Below are 22,606 nucleotides of genomic sequence, written 5' to 3'. Positions count from 1 at the left end.
AAGATTGATTTATTTGTGAGAGAGAGAGCTGGGGGGGGCAGCAGAGGGAGACGGAAAAGCGGGGAAGGGGAGGGAGAAAGGGAGAGGGGGAGGGGGAGGTGGGGAGAGAGAGAGAGAATCTACAGCAGACTCCATGCTGAGCATGGAGTCCAAAGTGAGACTCGATCTCAAGACCCTGAGATCATAACCTGAGCCAAAAATCAAGAACTGGATGCTTAGCCAACTGAGCCACCCAGGTGCTCCTGTACACTTTTAAAAATTACTAACTTCTACTTATTCATTAAAAACCGTCACATTCTCCTCCGGGAGGCCTCCCTGCCTCTTCCAAAAAGATATGAATGCTGACTCCTTTTTCACCTTCCTAACGCCTAAAATCCTGCCTTGTATCACAGTTAATAGGGTCGAGCTTATCCAATTATATTGTTGAAAACAGGGAACACGTGTACTATATAGGCATTAAAGTCAAATGACTGGATTTATATTAAAAGGCAGCGATGGCAAAACAGATCTAATTTTACCAAAAAAAAAAAAAGAAAAGAAAAGAAAAAGAAAACGGACAGTCCCCCCATTTCTTTTTTCTTTTTTTTAATTTTTATTTATTTATGATAGTCACAGAGGGAGAGAGAGAGAGAGGCAGAGACATAGGCAGAGGGAGAAGCAGGCTCCATGCACCGGGAGCCTGACGTGGGATTCGATCCCGGGTCTCCAGGATCGCGCCCTGGGCCAAAGGCAGGCGCCAAACCGCTGCGCCACCCAGGGATCCCCAGTCCCCCCATTTCAACAAACATCGTCGCGCTATCCATTAGGAGGAGGTCATCAAGGTGAGCGAGGCCTAGACCCCGCCGCAGGGAGTTGGTTCACCCCTCGGGGCGACGGGGCGTGTGAAGAAGACACGTGATGAAATGGTGCCAGTGGCGCCAGAGACTCAAGCACGAGGCAGGAGCCAGGAAACACCTGCGCAGGTGATGGGCGGGGTTTCCGAGCAGGGGACGTACCTGGGAGCTGCGTTTCGGGCGGTTCTTAGACGTCAGAGGCGTCAATGGATCTGACCGGCACGGGGCATCGACTCCGAAGCTCTGACGCGGGCTGGCGTCGCTCATCCCCCCGCGGGGTTCGGGAGGCCGCCCCCGAAGCTCTGGGCAGCAAGCGCCAGCTGAAGAGCTCGGCTCCGACGCCGTCTCCGCAGCGCGAGCTGAGACACCCGGCCCGGGAGGCAGGTGCGAGCTGACGTCAGGGGCGTCACCGGGTGAAGACCCGACACGGGAGAGGAGATACAAACCCTCACCGGGCGCAGGTGCTTCGCGCCGTCGGCCGTCGGTTCAGGAGCTCCGGGGGCCGACAGTTCCGCTCCCCAGAGGCCCAGAGCACGCCCAGGCCGGAGGTCAGCGCACGGGCCGCTGGCGTCATGCAGGCGTGACGTCACCAGCACTGACGCAGCCTCACGGGGCGGGGCCTCCCGGCTCACCTCGGGACGCCGTGAGGCCCGCGGAGCGGCGAGTCGTCCGTCTTGGGTGCTGCCCCGAGGGTCGGACTAGTGGGCGCGGCGGGAACTGAGGCGACGCAGGCCGGGCCGCGGCGTCCCGCCTTCCGCGGCGCTCACGGCGTGGGGGAGGGGGAGGGGGAGGGGAGGGGAGGGGCCTCCTCGCTCAGGCCCGGCCGCGCGCCCCCGAGCCCGGCGCTCGCCGCGGCCGCGCGCACGCACGCACGCCGGCGCGCACGTTCCCCAGGAACCCGGAAGTGCGAGGCAGCGGAGAGCCACGTGGGTGGAGCTGGGTCGCAGCTCGCATGGGGGAGTCTATCCCGCTGGCCGCCCCGGTCCCGGTGGAACAGGCGGTGCTGGAGACGTTCTTCTCTCACCTGGGCATCTTCTCTTACGACAAGGCCAAGGACAATGTGGACAAGGAGCGAGAGGCCAACAAGAGCGCGGGGGGCAGCTGGCTGTCGCTGCTGGCGGCCCTGGCCCACCTGGCCGCGGCCGAGAAGGTCTATCACAGCCTCACCTACCTGGGGCAGAAACTAGGTACCTCCGCCCCGCCCCCCGTGCCCTTTGAGGAGGAAGGAAAGGGGGTTGGCTCCCTGCCTCGCCGCGGCCTCCGGCTCCTCTCGGCGCTCCCGGCTCACCTCCCGGCGACCCCTTCCCTCCCCCGGCTCCCGCAGGCCCCGCCCACCGGCCTCCGCTGCCGCCGGGGCTGCGGCTCCCACCGAGGGGTGTCTCCGTGCGTGCCCATTGCACGGATTGGTGCCCTCAGTGAGAAGTTAAGCAGCCTGCCCGCTGACACTGGCCAGAGGAGCAGACCTGGGCAATGCAACCTAGTTAGAACCAATGAACACCTTTGCAGCCCAGCCTCCTAAAGCCGAGGCCCCTGAGAGTTGCGGATGGCGTCCTTACCCCTTCTTCTTAGGCTGTCAATAAATAATTTAAAGCATGAGGAAATAAGCGAGTACCGGACAGGAAAGGCAAGAAACGTGCCTGACACTAGCAAGAGGGCACTTGGGGGAAGATGGTAAACACTTTGCATCATCATGAATCTTGGCCTCTGGAAGTGAGGTGAAAGAACGGATTCAGCCGATTTTTACTAGCTGAAATGGTATGAGTAGATCAGAAGGAAATAAAATACGAGGAAGCCAAGGGCTGTGCATATAAAATATCACTACTTATCATGGCCAACAGTACCTTATTATGGATCCTGGAGCTTTCAAAGGGGTGTTAGTATTTTGGCCTGTTTTTAGACGTTTCAGTAATCGGAAGCACAGGGGCTGGTATGAATGGAGGATACATCTATGCAATAGGAATAGAAAGATAAAAGTTGAGTGCAGATTCCATTTTGATTTTAACCCCCAGTTTCCTTCTATTGCCTGAAGGTGGCCACGTCCCTATGGCCAGGGGACCATGATCAGTAATCCCCCCCGGGGGGGGGGGGTGTGTGCAGGGCTTTCTGAGGTCTTAACCTGTGCCTTGGCTGTTCAGATAATACCTTGTTGTGTAGTATGTTGACTTACTGGCAAAAGTGCTCAGTTAGATTCACCCTGTGCATTTTTTTCCCCCACCCCTTTTTGCAGTGGCACTTCTCACAAATTTGCAATTGCTGTTGCAGTGTCATTGTTACCCTTTCTGTAGATCGGCAAATTGTCTTCGCGCGCACCTGTGTGGGTAGGTGACAGATCTCAAACCAGAATACCTGCCTTTGAACTGTCAGATTGTGTTTTTATCCATATGATTTGTAAAAAGTTGGTGTCCGTATTATGATTTAAGCATATACTTTGTGTATACAGTTGGCCCTTGAACAAGAGGGGTGTGAACTGCATGGGTCCACTAATACACGGATTTTTTTTTTTCGATAAATACAGTGCAGTAAATATTTTTCTCATCCTTTATGATTTTCCTAACATTTTCTTTTTCTCTAGCTTACCTTATTATAAGAATGCAACATAGAATACATATAACCTATGAAATACGTGTTGACCTACTGTTTATGTTATCAGTAAGGCCTCTAGTCAACTATAAGCTATTAGTAATTAAATTTTTGGGAAGTCAAAAGTTAATACCCGGATTTTTGGCTATGTGTGTGTGTGGGGGGGATCAGCTCCCCAGCAAACCCTCTCCTACCCCTGACACTGTTCAGGGGTCAACTGTATTTGGAAGTGGGGAAGATTCTGGCCATAAAATTGAAGGTGGGTAATTTTCTGGCAGTTCTAGTTGTTTTTAGATTCTCTCACCTCATGAAGAATGGTGACTGACCCCTCAGGGCCATGATTCTTAATTTGTTTAAGCTCATCTGTGAGATTTTGATGAAGCCCATGCACTTACATGGAAAATATATGTGTAATACAATTTTGCATATAATCTGAGAGGTTTCCATTCAGTCGGATTTCCTAAAGCCTAGTCACGGACCCCAGTTTAAAAATCTGCTATTCTAGTTTCAGTTGTATGTGTCTGGTTTTAGGTAAACAGCACTGGCTGCTCTGTGTGTTAAGAGCAGGTGTAAAATCATCAGGGTCTCAGCCTTGGGTTCTGTGAAATGGCCCTTGTCACATAAAGTGATTAGTTCTGCATGGACCCCCTGCTTGCATGGATGAGCCTGAAGGCTGCACCGTGAAATTCAACCGGGAGCAGTTGACACTCTGAAACATGCCCAGGCGTGGTTCAGGCTCCCAGTGATCTGTCACTTCTGAGTGAATGTTCTGAGAATGGCACGTTTAACTTTAACGCCTCATTAACTTCTTCAATGTATAGTAAACGTAGGTTCCAAATTTTAAATTTTTAAATTTGCAGCTATCTTACAGTGTTTTGATACTGGAATGTTTGTGATATCAGCAGGCTTACCATATGATTCTGTGATTATTAGGTGGGCTCTATTTTCTTAATTAAACCCTTGGGGAAAAAGTTTTGTGTTGACACTTAAGACATTCCCATGTTCTTCACATCCTTTGGTAATTAGAATGTATGATATTTTTTTTTTTAAAAAGCAAAACAAAATGTTTTATGTGTATCTTTAAACATTTAAAAAACATGATCCAAACACGTCTTTCTGACCTCACTCTTGTGACTGATGTTTATCAGAGACCTTGGCAGTGAATCCTGATTATAGATGCACGTGTGGGCAAACACTTTAGGCAAAGGATGGACCTGACAGGGAGCCTTCTGTTCCTGTACTGGCTCAGTTCTGAACAACTTTGGGTGGAGCCCTTACCTTGGAGCTTTCTCTTTGCTTTGAGAAGAGACTATACCTGTTTGGGGAAGGATCACGGATAAAAATATGCCATCTCAATGCCTTTGGAGGACTTTAGGCCATACATCTCTCCCTTTTGTTTTGTTACTGGAGAGTTTCCTCAACCTCTGGTTGCTAGAATTTAGCACGGTAGAAAATGACTTTAACTTGAGAACCAACGTTTACAAACTATCATTAACAAAACATTGTGGAATAAAATACTCAATTAGACGTTTCACATACTCCTTTAATACACTTGTTACTTGAAATTTTATCCTGTGAGGTGGACTGTTGAAATCTTGAAAAATAGTGAAGATACAATACAAAGAGCCTTCTGGAAATAATTCAACATAATCCTATTTTGTGAGTTCAAAAAATTGAAAAGAGGAAGATGTCTGGTGTCCCTGCTTCCTTGTTTCCCAGTAATGAAGGAAGACCAGTCCCCTCTGGATATTCCTAACCAGGGTAGTAAATATTTAGGATTGTGCTCCTGAGAGCTCTGAGAAAAGAGACCAGTTTAAAAGAAATGCGTTGGTGGTCTCTCCCCTCCTTATAGTGTCCCTTGACATGGTTTCACATACTGGTGACTGATGATTATTGATAAGCTTTTCAGGATACTCTTTGCATCTGTGTGGTGTTTCCACTCCCTCAGAGAGGGTAATCTGATGAAGGAAGTTCTTTTTCACTCAGAGTTAAAACTGTCACTAAGGCCACCCTGTTAAGAGGTGAGTACGCAGTTGAGAGTCACCTCACTAGCTTTCAAATAGGTGGCTACTCTTGTTTATATTATATGAAGCTCCCAATTTACTATAGAGTTTTAGAAGCCCAATTAGGTAATATTCAGGGTCTTCTTACGTCAGTTACAAATGGAAGGGAAGGGGACTAGTGTTATGCAACATGCACTTTGCTCCAGGCACATTATATACCAGATGTGATTTCATGTTGTCTTCTTGGCTCTATTACTTGTTTCGTGTTAAAAACCACAGCTAAGGTTCAAATTAGCCAAGTCATTGGCATATCACACAGAGTATACATTCGGAAGCTGGAATTGGGGCTAAGTCTGTCAGACTTCCAGAGCTTTTAGGTTTTTTTTGTTTTGTTTTGTTTGTTTTTTTAAAATTTTATTGTTAAGTAATCTGTACACCCAATGTGAGGCCTGAACTCACAACTCTGAGATCAAGAGTTGCACACTCCCCTGACTATCTAGGCACCCCATAGATTTTGCATGGTACTCTCGTTACCTACTTAACCTAAGACATTTTTTCTCCTAAACTTGGTCACAGAGGTCTATTTATTCCATACTGTCCCTTCACAAAATCTGCAGGGTTAGACTAATATAGGCAGGGAAGGAGGGCAAACCCTTCAGGGTACAGTCCTGTGCGGGATGTTAGTGCTGGGGTCAATCCAACTGTACCACATGGTTTTTGCTGCTATTAGGAGAGGAAATGATTTGAATACTAGTTACTTTGTCTAGGCAGTATACTGAAGAAAACATTCATTCCACAAACTATTAATTTGATTACTTTTACAACTATTAACTACAACTACAAACCTAGAAGGTTGGTCACTTAATAACTTATTCCACAAACTATTAATGCTTAAAAATAAGTTATAAGTAACCAACCTTCTAGCTTTACCCAGGGCCAGGGAGCTTCCCAGGGCGTGGGACTAAGGGCTTTCTGAGAAGCCAGACTTTAAGAGCCAACTGTGAAAATCGTGGATAACCTTGGACATGCTGGTCACAGTAGTAGGAAAGGATGTAAGATTCATTTCTTGAAATATAAACTGGGCAGTGAAGTAGAAACAACATTGTGAAATGTTTCATTTGTCAAAGGGATATTTTACAAAATGCCTCGATAAATAATTTTTCACTCTTAATTGACATGTATAAAAGTAATAAGTTTATTCATTAAAGCATTCTGTGTATAGCAATAGAAAATGTAAACTGTCATCCATCTCTGAGGTTTTTATATATTTCTAAGAATTACTGTTTTAAAGCTGCACTGTTTCTTTTCATTCTCTTAATGTCTTGCCTGTGACCCTTTCTTTAGTGCAGAATTGCTTAAGAAAACATCTATAAAGCTGGCTCTATAATTATTAGAACTAGAGTTGATCATGTGTTAATACCGAGTAAGGAAATGATCGATGCCACTTGATCCCTATTAACTGCTGAAAGGGATGTATTTTGTCTTTTTTTTAAAATTAAGTAGCTCCATGCCTAGTGTAGGGGTTGAACTCAAGACCCTGAGATAAGAGTCACACGCTCAAAAAAAAAAAAAAAAGAGTCACACGCTCTACCAGTTGAGCCAGCCAGGCACCCCTGGTCCCCGCCCCCCCCCCCCCCCCATTTCCTTTGGAACTCCTGAGTTACAGCAATAGTTATTTATAATTACTTCCTGCACTTAATCATTCACAATGTGGTGCTTATTTTGTTATAATCTATTGTATAAACCTTATCAAGAGTTCCAAAGATTTCTGGGTGCCTGGCTGGCTCAGTTGGAGGAGCATATAACTCTTGATCTCAGGGTCATGAGTTCAAGCCCCGCATTGGGTGTAGAACTTACTTAAAAAAAAAAAAAAAGTACTAAAGATTTCCTTTTTTTCCCCTGCGATCCCCAGATTCTGTGTTCTTGTGTAAGGGTGATACATGTGTTTTCCATTTTCTGGTATAGCTTAAAAGATTCAAAGGAAAATTCAGCCCTGATGCAGAAATAAAATTTTCTGATTTATCAGGAATAACAACAGTGTTTTCCAGTTGGGTATTCTCTTTTGTTTTAAATACATGTATGTGGAAGGAGGGCTATTTGGATTCAGGTTGATGTCACCTGCTAGGTTAATTCTCCTCTGAAATAAATATGAATCCTCATTGAATTGGTTTGGGGGAGAATCGGTATATGGGTAAGGAAATCATACACTCATCTGTTACTACACTAAGGAGGTGCACCAGGCATTCATTTCTTATTCTTCAGTGAAATTATGAATCACAAAATATTTAAATTCCAATCATAGGAGTCAGAGAATATGGTAGGTGATAACTCATTGAGCTCAGCAGACTCTACTCCTTTCTTTTTGGTTTTTCTTTTTTTAAAAGATTTTTTGTATTTACTTATTTGAGAGAGAGGGAGCAAGAGAGAGAGAGAGAACAAGCCAGGGGAGAGGGAGAAGCAGACTCCTCGCTGAACAGGGAGCCCAGACAGGGGGCTGGATCCCAGACTCTGGGATCATGACTTGAGCCAAAGGCAGGTGCTTAACTCACTGAGCCACCCAGGCGCCCTTCCTTTCCTTTTGGGTGCTGGGAGGTGTTCTCTCCTAGTTTCTCTTCCTTACTTGTCATTTGCTAATGTCATTTGCCTCCCAGGGGGCCAGTCCTTCTTCAGCAGGAAAGATTCTATCCGTACCATCTATACTTCCCTGCACAACGAGCTGAAGAAGGTGGTGACTGGCCGCGGTGCCCTCGGGGGGAACGCCCCCCACGTGGAAGAATTACTTTCCCACCTGTCGGAGCAGCTGTGCTTCTTCGTGCAAGCCCGGATGGAGATCGCAGACTTCTATGAGAAGATGTACACCCTCAGCCCACAGAAGTTCATCAATGCTGAGGAGCTCGTTGGCCTTTTGGACACCATCCTCAAGAAATACAGCTCCAGGTGAGGAGGGAAGGAGGGAGGGATGGCCAGAGCAGCCTCTCACTCCCACACACACTAGCTCCTTCCCCACATTCTTTTTTTTTTTTTTAGATTTTATTTATTTCTTCCTAAGAGACACAGAGAGAGGCAGAGAAGCAGGCTCCCTGCAGGGAACCTGATGCAGGACTTGATCCCAGGACCCCGGGATTATGACCTGAGCCAAAGGCAGATGCTCAACCACTGAGCCACCAGGGTGCCCCACTTCCCCACACTCTTATGAGGAAAATCTATGATGAAATAACTGAAATAGAGAAATAGCTGTTTTACATTTTATACATATTAACGAATGGCTATACATTAGGTACCTCCTTTGGGCTTCATTAACACCATGCTGGGTGGATACTTCCCTAAGCAATAACCAAGGGCCAAGAATGAAGTAATCCTTAAAAGATGTATTATAACTGATTTTGCTGCTTCAAAAAGAGTTCACACAGCAAGAACTGTATATAAACTAATGTGATTTTTTTTTTTTACAAACTATTATTCAAATAAATGTCCCTTACAAAGTAATCACCTTGATGAGTTATCCACTTATTCCTCTGATGTAACTAACCATTACTTCACATGTGTTGGAAACTCCTTTATAATTGCTTTCTATGCTATTCTATGCCTGTGGCAAAGTTTTGGTTTTGTTTTAAACTTTCTTAGGGGAGACAGGCATCTGTGATTTTGAGGAGGGCATACTTAAATTTTTTTTGATAGTCAAAAAGCTATTTGTAGCCAATTTAAATTTTTTTTTTTTTTTTTTTAAGGAATCCAACTTGGTTTCCTATTTATTTATTTATTTATTTATTTATTTATTTATTTATTTATTTATTTATGATAGTTACACAGAGAGAGAGAGAGAGGCAGAGACATAGGCAGAGAGAAGCAGGCTCCATGCACCGGGAGCCCGATGTGGGATTCAATCCCGGGTCTCCAGGATTGCGCCCTGGGCCACAGGCAGGCGCCAAACTGCTGCGCCACCCAGGGATCCCATCCAATTTAATTTTTTTTAAAAAAAGATGTTGATCAGCTGGAAAACTTATATTTGAAGGAAATTGCTGCTTTCATTTGTGAGCCTGCCTGTAATGTATTGCTCACTTCCTGAGCCAAAAAACAATACCAAAGGATTTTGAGAAGCATTAGGTGTTATTGTTCGGCTGTAGAAAGGAATGAGGTATTGATATATGCCACAGCATCCATGAACCTTGAATAATTATGCTACATGAAAGAAACCAGTCAGAAAAGATCACATGTTGTATCCTTCCAGTTATAGGAAATGTCCAGAATAGGCAAAGTCATAAACACAGAATATAGATTACAGATGATGGACACAGAAAATGGTTGGGGTGAAGGTGAGAATGGGGAGTGACTTCTAATGGGTACAGGATTCCTTTTGGGGGGGTCATGAGACTGTTCTAAAATTAGTGGTGATGGTTGCACAACTCTGTACTAAAACTACTGAATTCTATACCTTTTATAAAAGAGTATACATTATGTATGTGAATAACCTAGTAAAGCTGTTATTAAAAAAGAAATAAACAGGGGCTCCTGGGTGGCTCGGTTAAGCAATTGCCTTTAGCTCAGGTCATGATCCCAGGGTCCTGGGCTCGAGCCCTGTGTCTTGAGCCCTCCATCAGGATCCCTGCCCAGCCAGAAGCTTGCTTTTCCCTCTCCCTCTGCCACTCCACTTGCTTATGCTCTCTTGCTCTCTTTCTCTGTCAAATATATAAATAAAATATTTTTTAAAAAAGAGAAAGATTTTAAAAAGAAATAAAGCTGTGCAGTGAACATGCAAACATTCTTCCCCTGGACTCATATTGTTAAAATGTTGCCATGTTTGCTTTATCTCTCTGTTTATATAATTTTATTACCCCTCCCACATTGTTTGGAAGTCATATGGGAACATCATAACACTTCACCCCCAAATACTCAGATTGTATCTTCTAAGAACTATACAAAACTGTAACATAGTTTTCTCACTTAGGAAATTTAGCACTGATTTTTTTTCTATCATCAGCAGTAAGTAGTCCATATTCGGACTTCCCCAATTGTATCCAAAATGTCCTCTTACTATTTTTTTTTATTGTCATGTATTTTTTGTTTTTATGATATATTCTAAATTTGTGTTTCATCTATTTTTAGTAGGTAATACATTAATACATCTCAAAATTTATAAAGCACAAAAGAATACATAGTGAAAAGTGCCCCTGTTCTTCATCTACTTAATTCCCTTCCTAAGAGACAATGAATGTTGTTAGCGAGTTCTTCCTATCATTCTTGAGAGACAGTCTCTGCATATAAATATACACATTTTCATTTTATAAACAAATTTTACATGGTAACAGATTTTCTATGTTTGGAACTTTTATTTCTTCCTCAAACCTGATTTGGATTTTTTTTTTTAATAACATAATTTTTTGAAATCCAAAAACAAAAGTACAGTTTGAGATCTAATTCTCAAAGGGAAGAGATCTCACGTGGTGATTCCCAAATGTTAATGTGAAAGTGGTTTGCTGAACCATTTGCAAAGCTTTTTTTTTTTTTTTTTTTAAAGATTTTATTTATTTATTCATGATAGTCACACACACAGAGAGAGAGGCAGAGGGAGAAGCAGGCTCCATGCAGGGAGCCCGACGTGGGATTCAATACCGGGTCTCTAGGATTGCGCCCTGGGCCAAAGGCAGGCGCCAAACCGCCGCGCCACCCAGGGATCCCCCATTTGCAAAGCTTAAGAAAAGGAACCATACCTGCCCCCTGCCCTTGCCCTGCCCTTCTTCCTCAAGAGGGTAAGATTTAGTGATTCTCAGTTGAGTGCCCAGAAACTTCTATGTTTTAAAAGTTCCCTGTGATATTGAAAATAGTCTACATGAAAAAAATTGTTTGGATAAATGAAAGAGAGGTGCCAGCAGTGGAATATACTAGGTACTGAACTTTAACAGTATGTATATGTATGTGTGTTTCATAGGAATGATTATTATTATTTAGCTATTTTTATTTGATTAGATTTGTGATCTATCATCTTTTACCTTCTTTGGAACATCCTATTTCCCAGATCTTTGAGAATTCCTTCCATTTCCCTCAAAAGCCCAGCTTTCATTCTTGAAGCTCTTTAGGACAGAGTGGTTACTCTTGGAATCTGATAGAGCCAGGATACCGGGCAGGGTATCACCTAGGTCAAGGTGTTTTCATCTTTCTCCATCTTCCACTAGTGCTGCCTTTATCTAATTAATTACTGATTACACATCCAAGCCTGAAAATTATCTCAATTGGAAACTTGAGGTTAACTTAACATAAATCCCTTAGTTAACAAGTTCTGAAAAGTTGAAATTCTGTACAATATGTTGATTTTGGAGGGGGAGGTGGAATTATGGTAGGCGAAAATTAACATACTTTGCCTTTTGCCAGGATAATATTCTTTTTTCTGTAGACCTTTTTTTCCCCCCCCCCTTCTTCTTTTTTTCTTTTCTGTAGACCTTTTGATTTGGTATCTGTGCTATACCAAACATTTCTTTCATGGTTCCAGTGTTTTAGAGAAGTAATTAATATTTTGGTATTCTATTGTATTGAAAGAGTTAATCCTTCTCGCAAAGGACCCAAGTTTATCTTTCAGGAAATGTTTATTTGCCCCAATATATCTGATCCATGTCAGAGCACTTCTAAAATAGCATGTGAATCTTTTATCTTTTAAATGATGAAATGCTTTTGTATTAAAAAATTAACATGCATGATGTATAACATGGAGTCTAACTTGTGGACATGATTTGAGATGCAGATTCTGTGTGAGTTATTGCAAGGTCCAGTCTGCTTTCAGAGAAGAAGGGGAAGCACGTTTTGTTTTGTTTTTCTTTGGAAGCCAGTTGTGGTCAGAGTAGAGTAGGGTTGGGACTCCTGGGTGGCTCAGCGGTTGGGCGTCTGCCTTCGGCCCAGAGTGTGGTCCTGGAGTTCCGGGATCGAGTCCTGCACCGGACTTCCTGGATGGAGCCTGCTTCTCCCTCTGCCCATGTCTCTGCCTCTCTGTATCTCTCATGAATAAATAAATAAAATCTTTAAAGAAAAGAAAAAGAGTAGAATAGTGCTAAAGGTTTCCCTTTCTGGCAAACTTATTACATTATTAAGCAAATGTAAATTATTGCTTAAGAACCACAGTCATTGTGGTGCTGCATTTCAAATTGAATAATTAACATTAATCATATTAGTTTTTATTGTGTACCCTGAGGAGAAAAAAATACGAGTTTAGCTCATACAGGAATAGGGTGTCTACTATTCCTTGAATACTTTTGAGGAGAGGAGGAACTTGGGTTTTTTAATCTCCCCCTCCCTCCAGGGAAGCATCATTGGAACATTTTTTGATTCTGTAAAATTCATTCTGAATTTACTTACCTAACTCTTAGTGGGCATAAAAGAAGATTCTGGTTAATTTTTCTGTTTCATAGTTAAACCTGGAAGATGGATTATAAATGCAAAAATTTACTCTCCTAAGTCAAGAGTATAATTTTAAGAAATAATTATTTTAAGGAAGTAAGAAATTATTTATGCATTCTAGACAGTTTTTAAAAATCCCACTGGTGGGGGCACATTGGTGGCATAGTTGGTTAAACATCTGACTCTTGGTTTTGACTATAACAATCCTGTTGTGGGATCAAGCCCCGAGTCAGGTTCCATGCTCAGCATGAGTCTGCTTAAGACTCTCTCTCCCTCTCTTTCTCCCTCTGCCCCTCCTCCCTGTGCGCACCACCCTCTCCGATAAATAAGTTAATCTTAAAAAAAAAAAAAATCCTTGATATGACAGTAATATATCATTAAGTGACATATCCTTTAACCATGATTTTAGAGCTAGATTTTAAAGAATTTTTTTTTTTTAAGATTTTACTTTTAAGTAATCTGTACACCAAAGTAAGGCTCACACTTACAGTCCTGAGACCAAGAGTCGCACTCTCCACTAACTGAGCCAGCCAGGCGCCCCAAAGAACATTTTTAAAAATTGAGTCACATAAAAATCCTGTTGGCATTTTAGGGAGCACAGTTTTTTGATCTGAATGCTTCAGATGACAGGATTCTCACCAAGGGTAGAACTGTGATTTCCTTAGGCCTCATGTCCCTTTCCCTTCAGAAAAAGATTTGTGATGATAAGTGAAATTAACAGTTAGTTGTGTGTGTATCGTTCAACAAGGTGAATTTTCGCCCATGGAAAATTTCATAAGCAAGACCGACAATAGTGCCATTTCGGTGGGACACCTTCTGCTCTAGGCATTCAGCATGTCTAGATCTTAACAGTAAGGGCTGAAGGCCTTCTGTTATCTTGCCCCAGCCTATCTTTCCAAATTCATCTAAGGCCCATCAAATGCCTTAAATTGCACCCAAACTCTTAGTAGAAAAGAAGCTTTGAAGAGAAATCTTTAAGGATTTTAAGCAGAAGCCAAAAAATCCATAATCTAATGTGTTCCCCATAACTATTTGCCATTTCCTACCTTGGCTCATTATTTGTTTTGCCTAGAATGTCCTTGAATTCGGAGAGAAGGAAAAAGATGTTTTTCTTCTACACTTCTAAATTCTCAGCAGGGGGCCCTTTAACAAAAGACAAATTAACAAGAGAATAACATACCAGTGTATTTAATGTAAGTTTTGTGTGTCAGGGGAGCCTTCATAAAATAACGAAGACCCAAAGAAGCTGTTAAACCTGTGTTTTCGTGGTAGGTTTTGTTAAAAAAACAAAACTGAGCCGAGTACATTTGAAGAGTTGTGGGAAAATGTGCTAGGATGAAAAAGGGTATGAGCTAAGGGGAAGCCGCAAGGCCTGTTCTTTCAGATTCCTCTCTGTGTCCCATTGCCTTTGGAGATAAGGATGCTCCTTTCCTTAGAGTAGAGGGAAGGCACCTCTCGCTTGAGGGTTTTATGATCTGCTTTAGGGGAGGGTTAGGAAATCTTTGCTGCACATGTTTCTTAAATGTATTCATAAATTAGTATACCAAGATGCCATATTTTGGGGTAGTACGTTCTGAAGCCTATCATATTGTCATATCATCTATCAGTTGCTCTTGCCACAATCATTATGTATAACAGAACACCCTAAAATTCACACACATAGGCTTGCAGGTCTCCTGGAAGCCGACTTTACAGGCTTGGCTTAGCTGGATAGCTCTGCTTACCGCTGTTCTCACTGGGCTTGGCTTATTACTATGAGCTTTGGGTTTGGTCTGCTCCACATGTATGTGTTCATTCTGAGCTCAAAGTGAGTGGGGAGCCAGCTACGCAGTGGCTATTACTCAAGTGCAAAAGAATAAGCCCAACCAAGCTCGTTTTAAGCATCAGATCTGCTAACATCCCTTTGACCAGAGCAAGTCATATGACTCAGTCCATAGTCCAGGGGTGAGAAAGTATATTCCACCTCTGGTGGGAAGACCTGCAGAGTCACCTGGTAGAGGGTGTGGATTCAGAGGTGATTAAGAATGGGGCCAGAAATGTAAGCCCTCACCAAGTTTCATGGCTCAATTCAAATTCAGTCTCCCTTAAGGGCTGCATAATCGTTCAACCAAAAGAAGTTGCTCCGTTTTCTAAAACCTTACTGTATTTTGTACTTCTCATAAGAGATGTGTTAACTACTTACTTGTATCCATTATAAGTACCTCTTTCTACCATGGGAAATCTCTATAAGGCAAACCTTTGGCTAATGCATCTATCTTCAGTGTATTTATATTTAAAAATTAGTGAAAACATTGATTTTTTTATTGTGTTAAAATATACATAACATAAAATTTACCATTTTTAAGTGTATAGTTTATGGCATTTAGTACATTCACATTGTGGTAGAGATTTATTTTTCATTGTTTTTATCTGACTTCTCACATACTTGGGACCTGGATACTTCTTTTGGAAGGAACTCCTTGATGTGGATTTGTGAAGGAGAGAATTCTCTCTCTCTCTCTCTCTCTCTCTCTCTCTCTCTCTCTCTCTCTCTCTCCCCCTCTCCCTGCACTCCTCTCTTTTTTGACTTCTTTTAGAGCAGATGTTCTCTGTAAATTGTTGTCAACTTATTCCATATTTGGACTCTTTCATGCTTTTCAAGCCATAGTTGAGGTTTGTATTTTTGGATTACAACAATCTAACAGATCCCCCTATAGTGTGAGTTGTAAATGGGTATGAGGCACAGAGCAGAATGGAAATGGGAAAATGATACATCATAATGCTAATCTCAAACTCTTGGCAGAATAACATTAACATGATTTTTTAGTTCTTCTTAAGGATGAAAAATAGCTTCAGCATTCACATTCACCCTAATAAATGTTGAACATTTAAACACTTTTAAGATATGTTTATGAAGAGCCTGTTCAGAATTCTTTCTGAAGATCTGTACAGAGAATTCATGTTCTTTCAAGGAGAATGTTAGATATAAATGATTTCCAATGAAGCAGGAAAAATAACTTAGAGTATTATTATTTGTGGTAGAATTTTCTTCAATCTCACAACATTTTCCTCAAGTCTTACTGTGTTCAAATTCCTTGGGAAATTTTATTGATACCCATCATTATAGAATCTTATGATGCTTTATGGCCATTAAGCGTTAAAGGGCTCAAAGGCTAAGGAGGTAGGAGCATTTTGTACAATTCAAAGATTTTGAGACGTGGTGAAGTTGTGTGTATACATGTGTATTAGATTTCGTAATGCCTAATTCAAAGCATGCAATGTTTGAAGAGTCCAAATTAATTAATTAAACATATAAGCTAGAGGATTTAAAATCTAGTTTATTCTGATTTTTTTTTTTTAAGACTTATTTATTTTAGAGAGACGGAGAGCTCCAGAGACAATGAGTAGGGGGAGACATAGAGGGAGAGAATCTTTACACAGACTCCTTGTTGGGCTTGCAATCTTTTATGGGGCTCCATCCCACGACCCATAAGATCATGACCTGAGCCAAAATCAAGAGTCAGATGCTTATCGACTGAGCCACCCAGGCACCCCTATCTTTCGATCTTTGAATGTATTATTAGGCTGAGACCCTCCACCTATGTTTTAGCTTCCCTCTCTCGAAGCTAATTGAAGGTAAAATGCTGGTAATGGAAAAAAATTGTCATGTGAGTAACTATATCCTTATCACATGATAATGAGTTTCTATCTTATAATATCCAGCTTAGTATGGGCTCTTTAATGTTTAATAATCCCTCTAATTAATGTTTAAGTGAATTTTTAAACTCTGGCTATACTTGTGATGATCTTTTTTCTTAACTTTTTCATTGATAACCAGCATTTTCCTCTTCGGTTGGGGCTGAAACAGCTGTATGAGAAGCTTCTGTCTTGTTGACAGTGAAGCAATTAACTTGCATGGGTCCAGGCCCGTAAATCATCTCCCATGGTTCCTGAGGCATAAGATATGATCAGTAAATGCTAGATCTTGCCCACATATTTAAAACGGTCACTTGCAGATGCTTTGGGCCTTTGGGAAGAGTATAAGGGCTTGTTGTTGGCTCCTTGAGAAGGAAGGTGCACTAGGCCAGGCAGATACTGAAACACCCCCCCACCCCCCACCCGTGGAGAATTTCTCAGAAGAAGAACCCTGAGCAAGAAAGCTCTAAGAGGTCCATACAGGGAGGACTCTCCTTAACCATTGTTACAGAATTTCATCTAGATCACAAACAACAGAATCAAGGAGGCAGAGAGTAGGATTCAAGTCTTAACCTAGTTGGTTACCATGTATACCAAACCTCTCCTGAATCTCTAGTATGTGCCATATGTTCTAGAGATAAAGGAGTGAAGGAAGTAGGCAACTCTCACTTCTCCTCGAGGAGCTCAGAGAAAGGTGACCATAGGTCCCAGTTTGTCTGACAAATTAGGTAATGAAGCTACTCAAGTGGGAGACAGGTATTAAGAAACTAGAGGATGTAATTGGGGTCACCCGACCTAGTCTGGAGATGAACAGAGGAGACGTTTTTAAGGAAATGAGTCTGAAGAGCAGACCTGAAGCATCAGAAGATGTTCTCACTTGACTCAGGGTCTTTGCACGTGGCCTTTTCCCTCTTCTCCCTGGAAGGAGGTATTCCCACATCCTCTCCCCTCCTACTACCCAATATTACTGTTACCAGTGAATTAGAAAAAATGTTTTACAAATAGCAGGTTAACAATCCATGAGTCATAAAGTTAATTTAGTGAGTAGTAATCCAATTTAAAACATAAATGTTGAAATGTTAGGTATTTGTTATTTAGCTACCATTTTGTTTTTAACTGTGATGAAATATGAAGGAAATTTGGGAACTAGGATTGAATATGGCTTATCTTATGGAGTTACCATAATACCTTATGGAGTTCCTATGAATATTAAGTTTACATGTATTATATACGTGTTTTAGTGACTTTTTTTTTTTTTTAACCTCTAGCTCTTTAGGACCACATTCTGAAAAAAGGATGCTGTGTTTTGTTGATTATGTTAGTTATACAATTCCCAGAATAAATAAAATAGGCCAGGAAAAAAAGTACAGCTAATTTAATTTCTTTGTATTTGAAAGGAAGGCAGCCACTACTCTCATCTTTTGTTTAAATATCAGGCTATGTGGGGCACCCAGGTGGCTCAGTGGTTGAGCGTCTGCCTTTAGCTCAGGTCATGATCCTGGGGTCCTGGGATCGAGTCTCGCATGGGACTCCCCACATGGAGCCTGCTTCTCCCTCTCCCTATGTCTCTGCCTCTCTGTGTATCTTCTCATGAATAAATGTATAAAATCTTTAAAAATAAATATCAGGCTATTTCCACAGGAGAATATGATGCTGACATCATTCTGAGATGGTGAAGTTATATCAGGATAACTTTTGATTTATTTATTTATTTTTGTTATTATTTTTTAAGTGGGCTCCACATCCACAGCATGGAGCTGAATGTGGGACTTGAGCTCACAACCCTGAAATCAAGACCTAAACTGAGATCAAGATTCGGATGCTGTTCAGGTGTCCCAGAACAATTTTTTAAAAGAATCAACATGGAGCTCTTCAGTCTTTCCTCCTACCGCCCCCAAATGGAGTAAGATTTGCCTGGCCACCATGGTGTGCTGTTTTGAGGATGGAAAATGTCACTGTGGAGTAACACTTCTACTTATTTCTCTTCATTCCCCTTCCCCTCTAGATTTCACCACCCCATCCTCAGTCCTTTGGAAGGCAGTTTCCAGCTGGAGGTGGATGTCCTGAGCCATCTTCTGAAGGCCCAGGCCCAGGTCTCCGAGTGGAAGTTCCTCCCGTCTCTGGTGAACTTGCACAGTGCTCACACCAAGCTGCAGACTTGGGGCCAGATCTTTGAAAAGCAGCGGGAGACCAAGAAACATTTGTTCGGAGGGCAGTCTCAGAAGGCCGTTCAGCCCCCACACCTTTTCCTCTGGCTGATGAAACTCAAAAACATGCTTCTTGCCAAGTTTAGCTTTTACTTTCACGAGGCGCTGAGCCGACAAACGACTGCTTCGGAAATGAAAACGTTGACTGCCAAAGCCAACCCAGACTTTTTTGGGAAGATTTCCAGCTTCATCCGGAAGTATGATGCTGCCAATGTGTCCTTAATCTTTGACAACCGAGGTTCCGAGAGCTTTCAGGGTCATGGCTATCACCACCCCCATTCCTACAGAGAGGCCCCTAAGGGTGTGGACCAGTATCCAGCCGTGGTGTCCCTGCCCAGTGACAGGCCCGTCATGCACTGGCCCAATGTCATCATGATCATGACAGACCGCATGTCTGAACTGAACAGCTTGGAGAAGGTGGTCCACTTCTATGATGACAAAGTTCAGAGCACCTACTTCCTAACCCGCCCAGAACCTCACTTTACCATTGTCGTCATTTTTGAATCAAAGAAATCTGAAAGAGACTCCCACTTTATTTCCTTCCTCAATGAGCTCTCACTTGCCCTTAAGAACCCCAAAGTTTTTGCAAGTCTGAAGCCTGGCTCCAAAGGCTAGCAGGTGATTTGTCTGAAAGGTTTTCAAGACTGGAAAGTGTGTTCCTAATTGCTCTAATGATCTACTGTGGTCTGTGATTAGAGTTTCCATCCATTCATGCTTCTTTGAGAGCTAAATTAAAGACAAATCTTCCCTAATTGTGTTGCACACTTTATAAGCAATTAAGGCCAATTGAATCAAGTATCCAAAGAGTAATCTAGGAAGTGATCATGGCTACTGTGTATCTCCATGGTACAGCAGAGTTCTTTCAGTATTTTCTCCCATTTTCCTTTATTTCCTATAGACAGAATATTGATTGGCCTTTGGTTTGTCTTTCCACGTGTTTTATATTGTTCTAAACTTTGTTTTAATGCAGTTCCACATGCCTTCTCCTCTCCCCTTCCAGGACCAGTAATTGAGATAAGAGATTAAATGGCCTTTTCAGAATCAAGGACTGTATGTTTTCTATCTCATAAATTAGCAAATTAACATGAAAGGAGTTTTATGATTCTCATCAACAAATTAGTATTTTGGATGCCAAAATCAGTCTTGGTGAGAAATTTCTGTCAGTTATTAAAAATCAAGGGTGAATCAGAGTGGTCATGTAATATCAATTTTAACAGTTTAGAAAACTCCCGTGAACACTTTAGTAGTCATGGGTTCTTCTGGGGTGATCTACACACCTAACTATGTTTGTTTTTACCCTTATGAAGGTGAATTTTTTACTCTGTTTGAAAATTAGTATAAGCTCTTATGTGGGGTTTCTTCACTCCTCGGCATATTATCTACTTGGCTTTCTGTTTATCACCTTTCTGCTGAAATGTATGTTCATGTTTGGCTCCACTCCCTGCTTATTCTTAGGCCAAAAAAGCATGTAGCCTTCATTTTTCGGCCACTCTTCAACATTCATGCGACTTAGCCTGCTTTTATAACCTCAAAAGGTTGGTCTCGATACCTTGTACTTGCTAAAAGTCAATTGTGCATTCAGAAGACCTCTTCGTAGCTGAGTAATCAAATCAGTACTTAATTTAAGCACATCTGAATTTGGGTTTCATGCCTGTCTCCTCCAAATTACTTTTAGAAGCAGTGATACATCTTAACACCTGCTGCCTTAACACCCTCCTTCAGTCGTGTTCACGAGGAAGTAGATGGACCCGTGAAGGCCTAATGGGCTGTGGAGAACGTCACTCCTTGGTTATTGACTCAGAATGAAAATAAGCCACAAAGAGTCATTGAGTTTTGTTACTATTTGATAGTTCCTTCAATGCTTGTATCCGACGTAATGATCAGATCGGTCCAGTTTGGTCCAGTTTCTCATGATTGCATGGAGCCATGGTTTTCCTGGGCCACAGCCGGCAAGCTGGCAGTGGGCAGAGCCATTCCCAGCCTGTGCCAGGAGGCCTGCCTGCCTCAGGCAGGACCAGCTGCTGGAAAGGACCTACTGGTCTTTTTTCTATTTCTTTCTTTCTTCCCCTCCCCCCTTTTTAAAAAATAAAAGTCCTGTAACTAAAAAGCCAGTTTGCTTAAAATAGGTAGTGATTTACTTCTACATTTTATTCACTCAGGTTCTTTACAAATCTGAACATTGAACTTACATAAAAAATTGAAAACAACTGGAACTAAAAAGTCCACAATCATTTTTCTTCCCTTTTGTGTTTTACCAAGAAGCTGAAAAAATATCCCTTGGTGTTTATGTATTTTTCCTAGATAAAACCACCATTAGCCTTAATGTTTGGTCTCCCATGTACCGAAAAGAAATTTGCTTCAGTGGAACAGGGAGAAGAGTGTAAATAAATCTTACATATAATATTTACATAATCACTCCTTGTCTAGAATATATTTAAAAAGGTGTATTTATTTTTAAGCATATTTTGGTTCAAGCCAAGAAACAAAGTGATTCTACTCTGAGATTTGTCCTCTAAAGTAATTGATGAAATGGATCTGTAAAGTCTGTGTCTTGCTAACTGGAAGATTAAATCTGCATATTTTCTGCAGACTGTTTACTTTGAAATTGTTTCTAAACCACAACTTGGTCAGTTTTTCTGTATAGCCAGGGGCGTGGTCAACACTCACTGAGTTTGCCAACAAGGCCATCAAGGAGTGTCTACTTTAGGATGCTGTTTGGACACAGGCTGGACGTTCACAACTTTGTCCTCTGGGGTCCAACCTTGTATGTGATGACATCATGTCAAGGAGTGTGTGAAAATACAGTCGTCCCCCCTTACCTGCTGTTGTGTTTACCTGGGTTTCAGTTATCCACGGGCACTGCAGTGTGGAAGCTGGAAGCCGGGGCTTCTACCAATCATCAGGGGGTCAGTCGTAGTGTGTTGCTATATCCCAATGCCTGCATCATTCACATCACTTTATCTCACTGCACCAGCATTGTGTCATCTCACGTCATCCCAAGAAGGGTGAGTATGGCCCAATAAGCTATTTTGAGAGAGAGAGAAAGACCACATTCATATAACTTGGATTACAGAACATTGTTGTAATTGTTCTATTTTATTATTAGTTACTGTTAATTTCTTATTGTGCCTAATTTATAAATTAAACTTTGTCATCAAATATGTATGTATAGGAAAAACCATAGTATATACGGAGAGCTGGGTACTATGCGCAGTTTCAGGCACCTGTTCGGTGTTTTAAACACTCGAGGGTAAGAGGGACCTACTGTATAGCTTAATTCTTAACTGACTGGCCAATAACCTTTATGTTATTTCTTTGTGCATTTGGACATATTGTAGGAAATTTATTTACAGGAAAGAAAATAGCTGGTAACTCATTGCACTCCTATAGAGTCATTCACGGGGTCTTTAAAAATATGTGTCTACTCTCTCTTTGATCCAGCAGCAAACTTGCTTTTTTTTTTTTTTTTTTGGCTTGTCAGCCTCTGAGCTTGACTTTCTTATCTGTGAAATGGGGATAAGGAAATATGGCCTGCTTTTTATCAGAGGATATGTAAGAATGGAATGACATCATGCATGTAAGAAAGGCTTTGAAAGCTTATTTGGGCTTGAAAACTGTATAAATAAAAGATAGACCATTCTTTCCTTAAACTCAGCACTTCTCCTGTTCTCGTCTTTCTCTTCAGATCTGTGGCATAAACGTGTGCTTAGTCACTCTGAACAGTATAGTTGAGAAGAGGAGGCAGATAAATTCCTAATCAACTCACCCTCCCTTCCCTCTCTCCTTATTTTAGAACCCTCATGGTTCTTTATTCCTAAATTTTTGTGGTTGGTTGATAGCATCACTTCAGTCTATATTCTTACAGACCCATAGACATTTTAAAATTCAAATGCTTCTTAGGTTTAACCCCAAATTTGAATTGAAT

At 41.9% G+C, this 22,606-nt stretch overlaps 1 protein-coding gene across 2 annotated transcripts; it reads left to right on the top strand.

Annotated features, from left to right (window-relative positions):
- Positions 1 to 1,611: 1,611 nt before the first annotated feature.
- KICS2 (KICSTOR subunit 2) lies at positions 1,612 to 22,335 on the top strand. 2 transcript variants are annotated; one of them, XM_072742924.1, is made up of 4 exons: positions 1,727 to 2,588; positions 3,061 to 3,151; positions 8,068 to 8,353; positions 18,480 to 22,335. In XM_072742924.1, exons 1-4 carry the CDS (start codon positions 2,586 to 2,588, stop codon positions 19,294 to 19,296), a joined length of 1,197 nt encoding a protein of 398 aa, XP_072599025.1. In that variant the 5' UTR covers positions 1,727 to 2,585; the 3' UTR covers positions 19,297 to 22,335. The 2 variants fall into 2 exon arrangements, with proteins under 2 accessions (XP_025857570.1, XP_072599025.1); XM_026001785.2 differs by lacking the exon at positions 3,061 to 3,151 and having other exon boundaries at positions 1,612 to 2,020.
- The last annotated feature ends 271 nt before the right edge of the window (positions 22,336 to 22,606 follow it).

This window comes from Vulpes vulpes, chromosome 16 (genome assembly GCF_048418805.1).
Source record: "Vulpes vulpes isolate BD-2025 chromosome 16, VulVul3, whole genome shotgun sequence".
NCBI classification, from domain to species: Eukaryota; Metazoa; Chordata; class Mammalia; order Carnivora; family Canidae; genus Vulpes; species Vulpes vulpes.
This window is presented reverse-complemented; position numbering and strand designations above follow the sequence as displayed.

Coding starts and splice junctions, on each gene's coding strand:
- KICS2 (XM_026001785.2), top strand. CDS start 1,786: ATGGGGGAGTCTATCCCGCTGGCCGCCCCGGTCCCGGTGGAACAGGCG. Junction 2,021..8,067: donor CTACCTGGGGCAGAAACTAG/GTACCTCCGCCC, acceptor TTTGCCTCCCAG/GGGGCCAGTCCTTCTTCAGC. Junction 8,354..18,479: donor CTCAAGAAATACAGCTCCAG/GTGAGGAGGGAA, acceptor CTTCCCCTCTAG/ATTTCACCACCCCATCCTCA.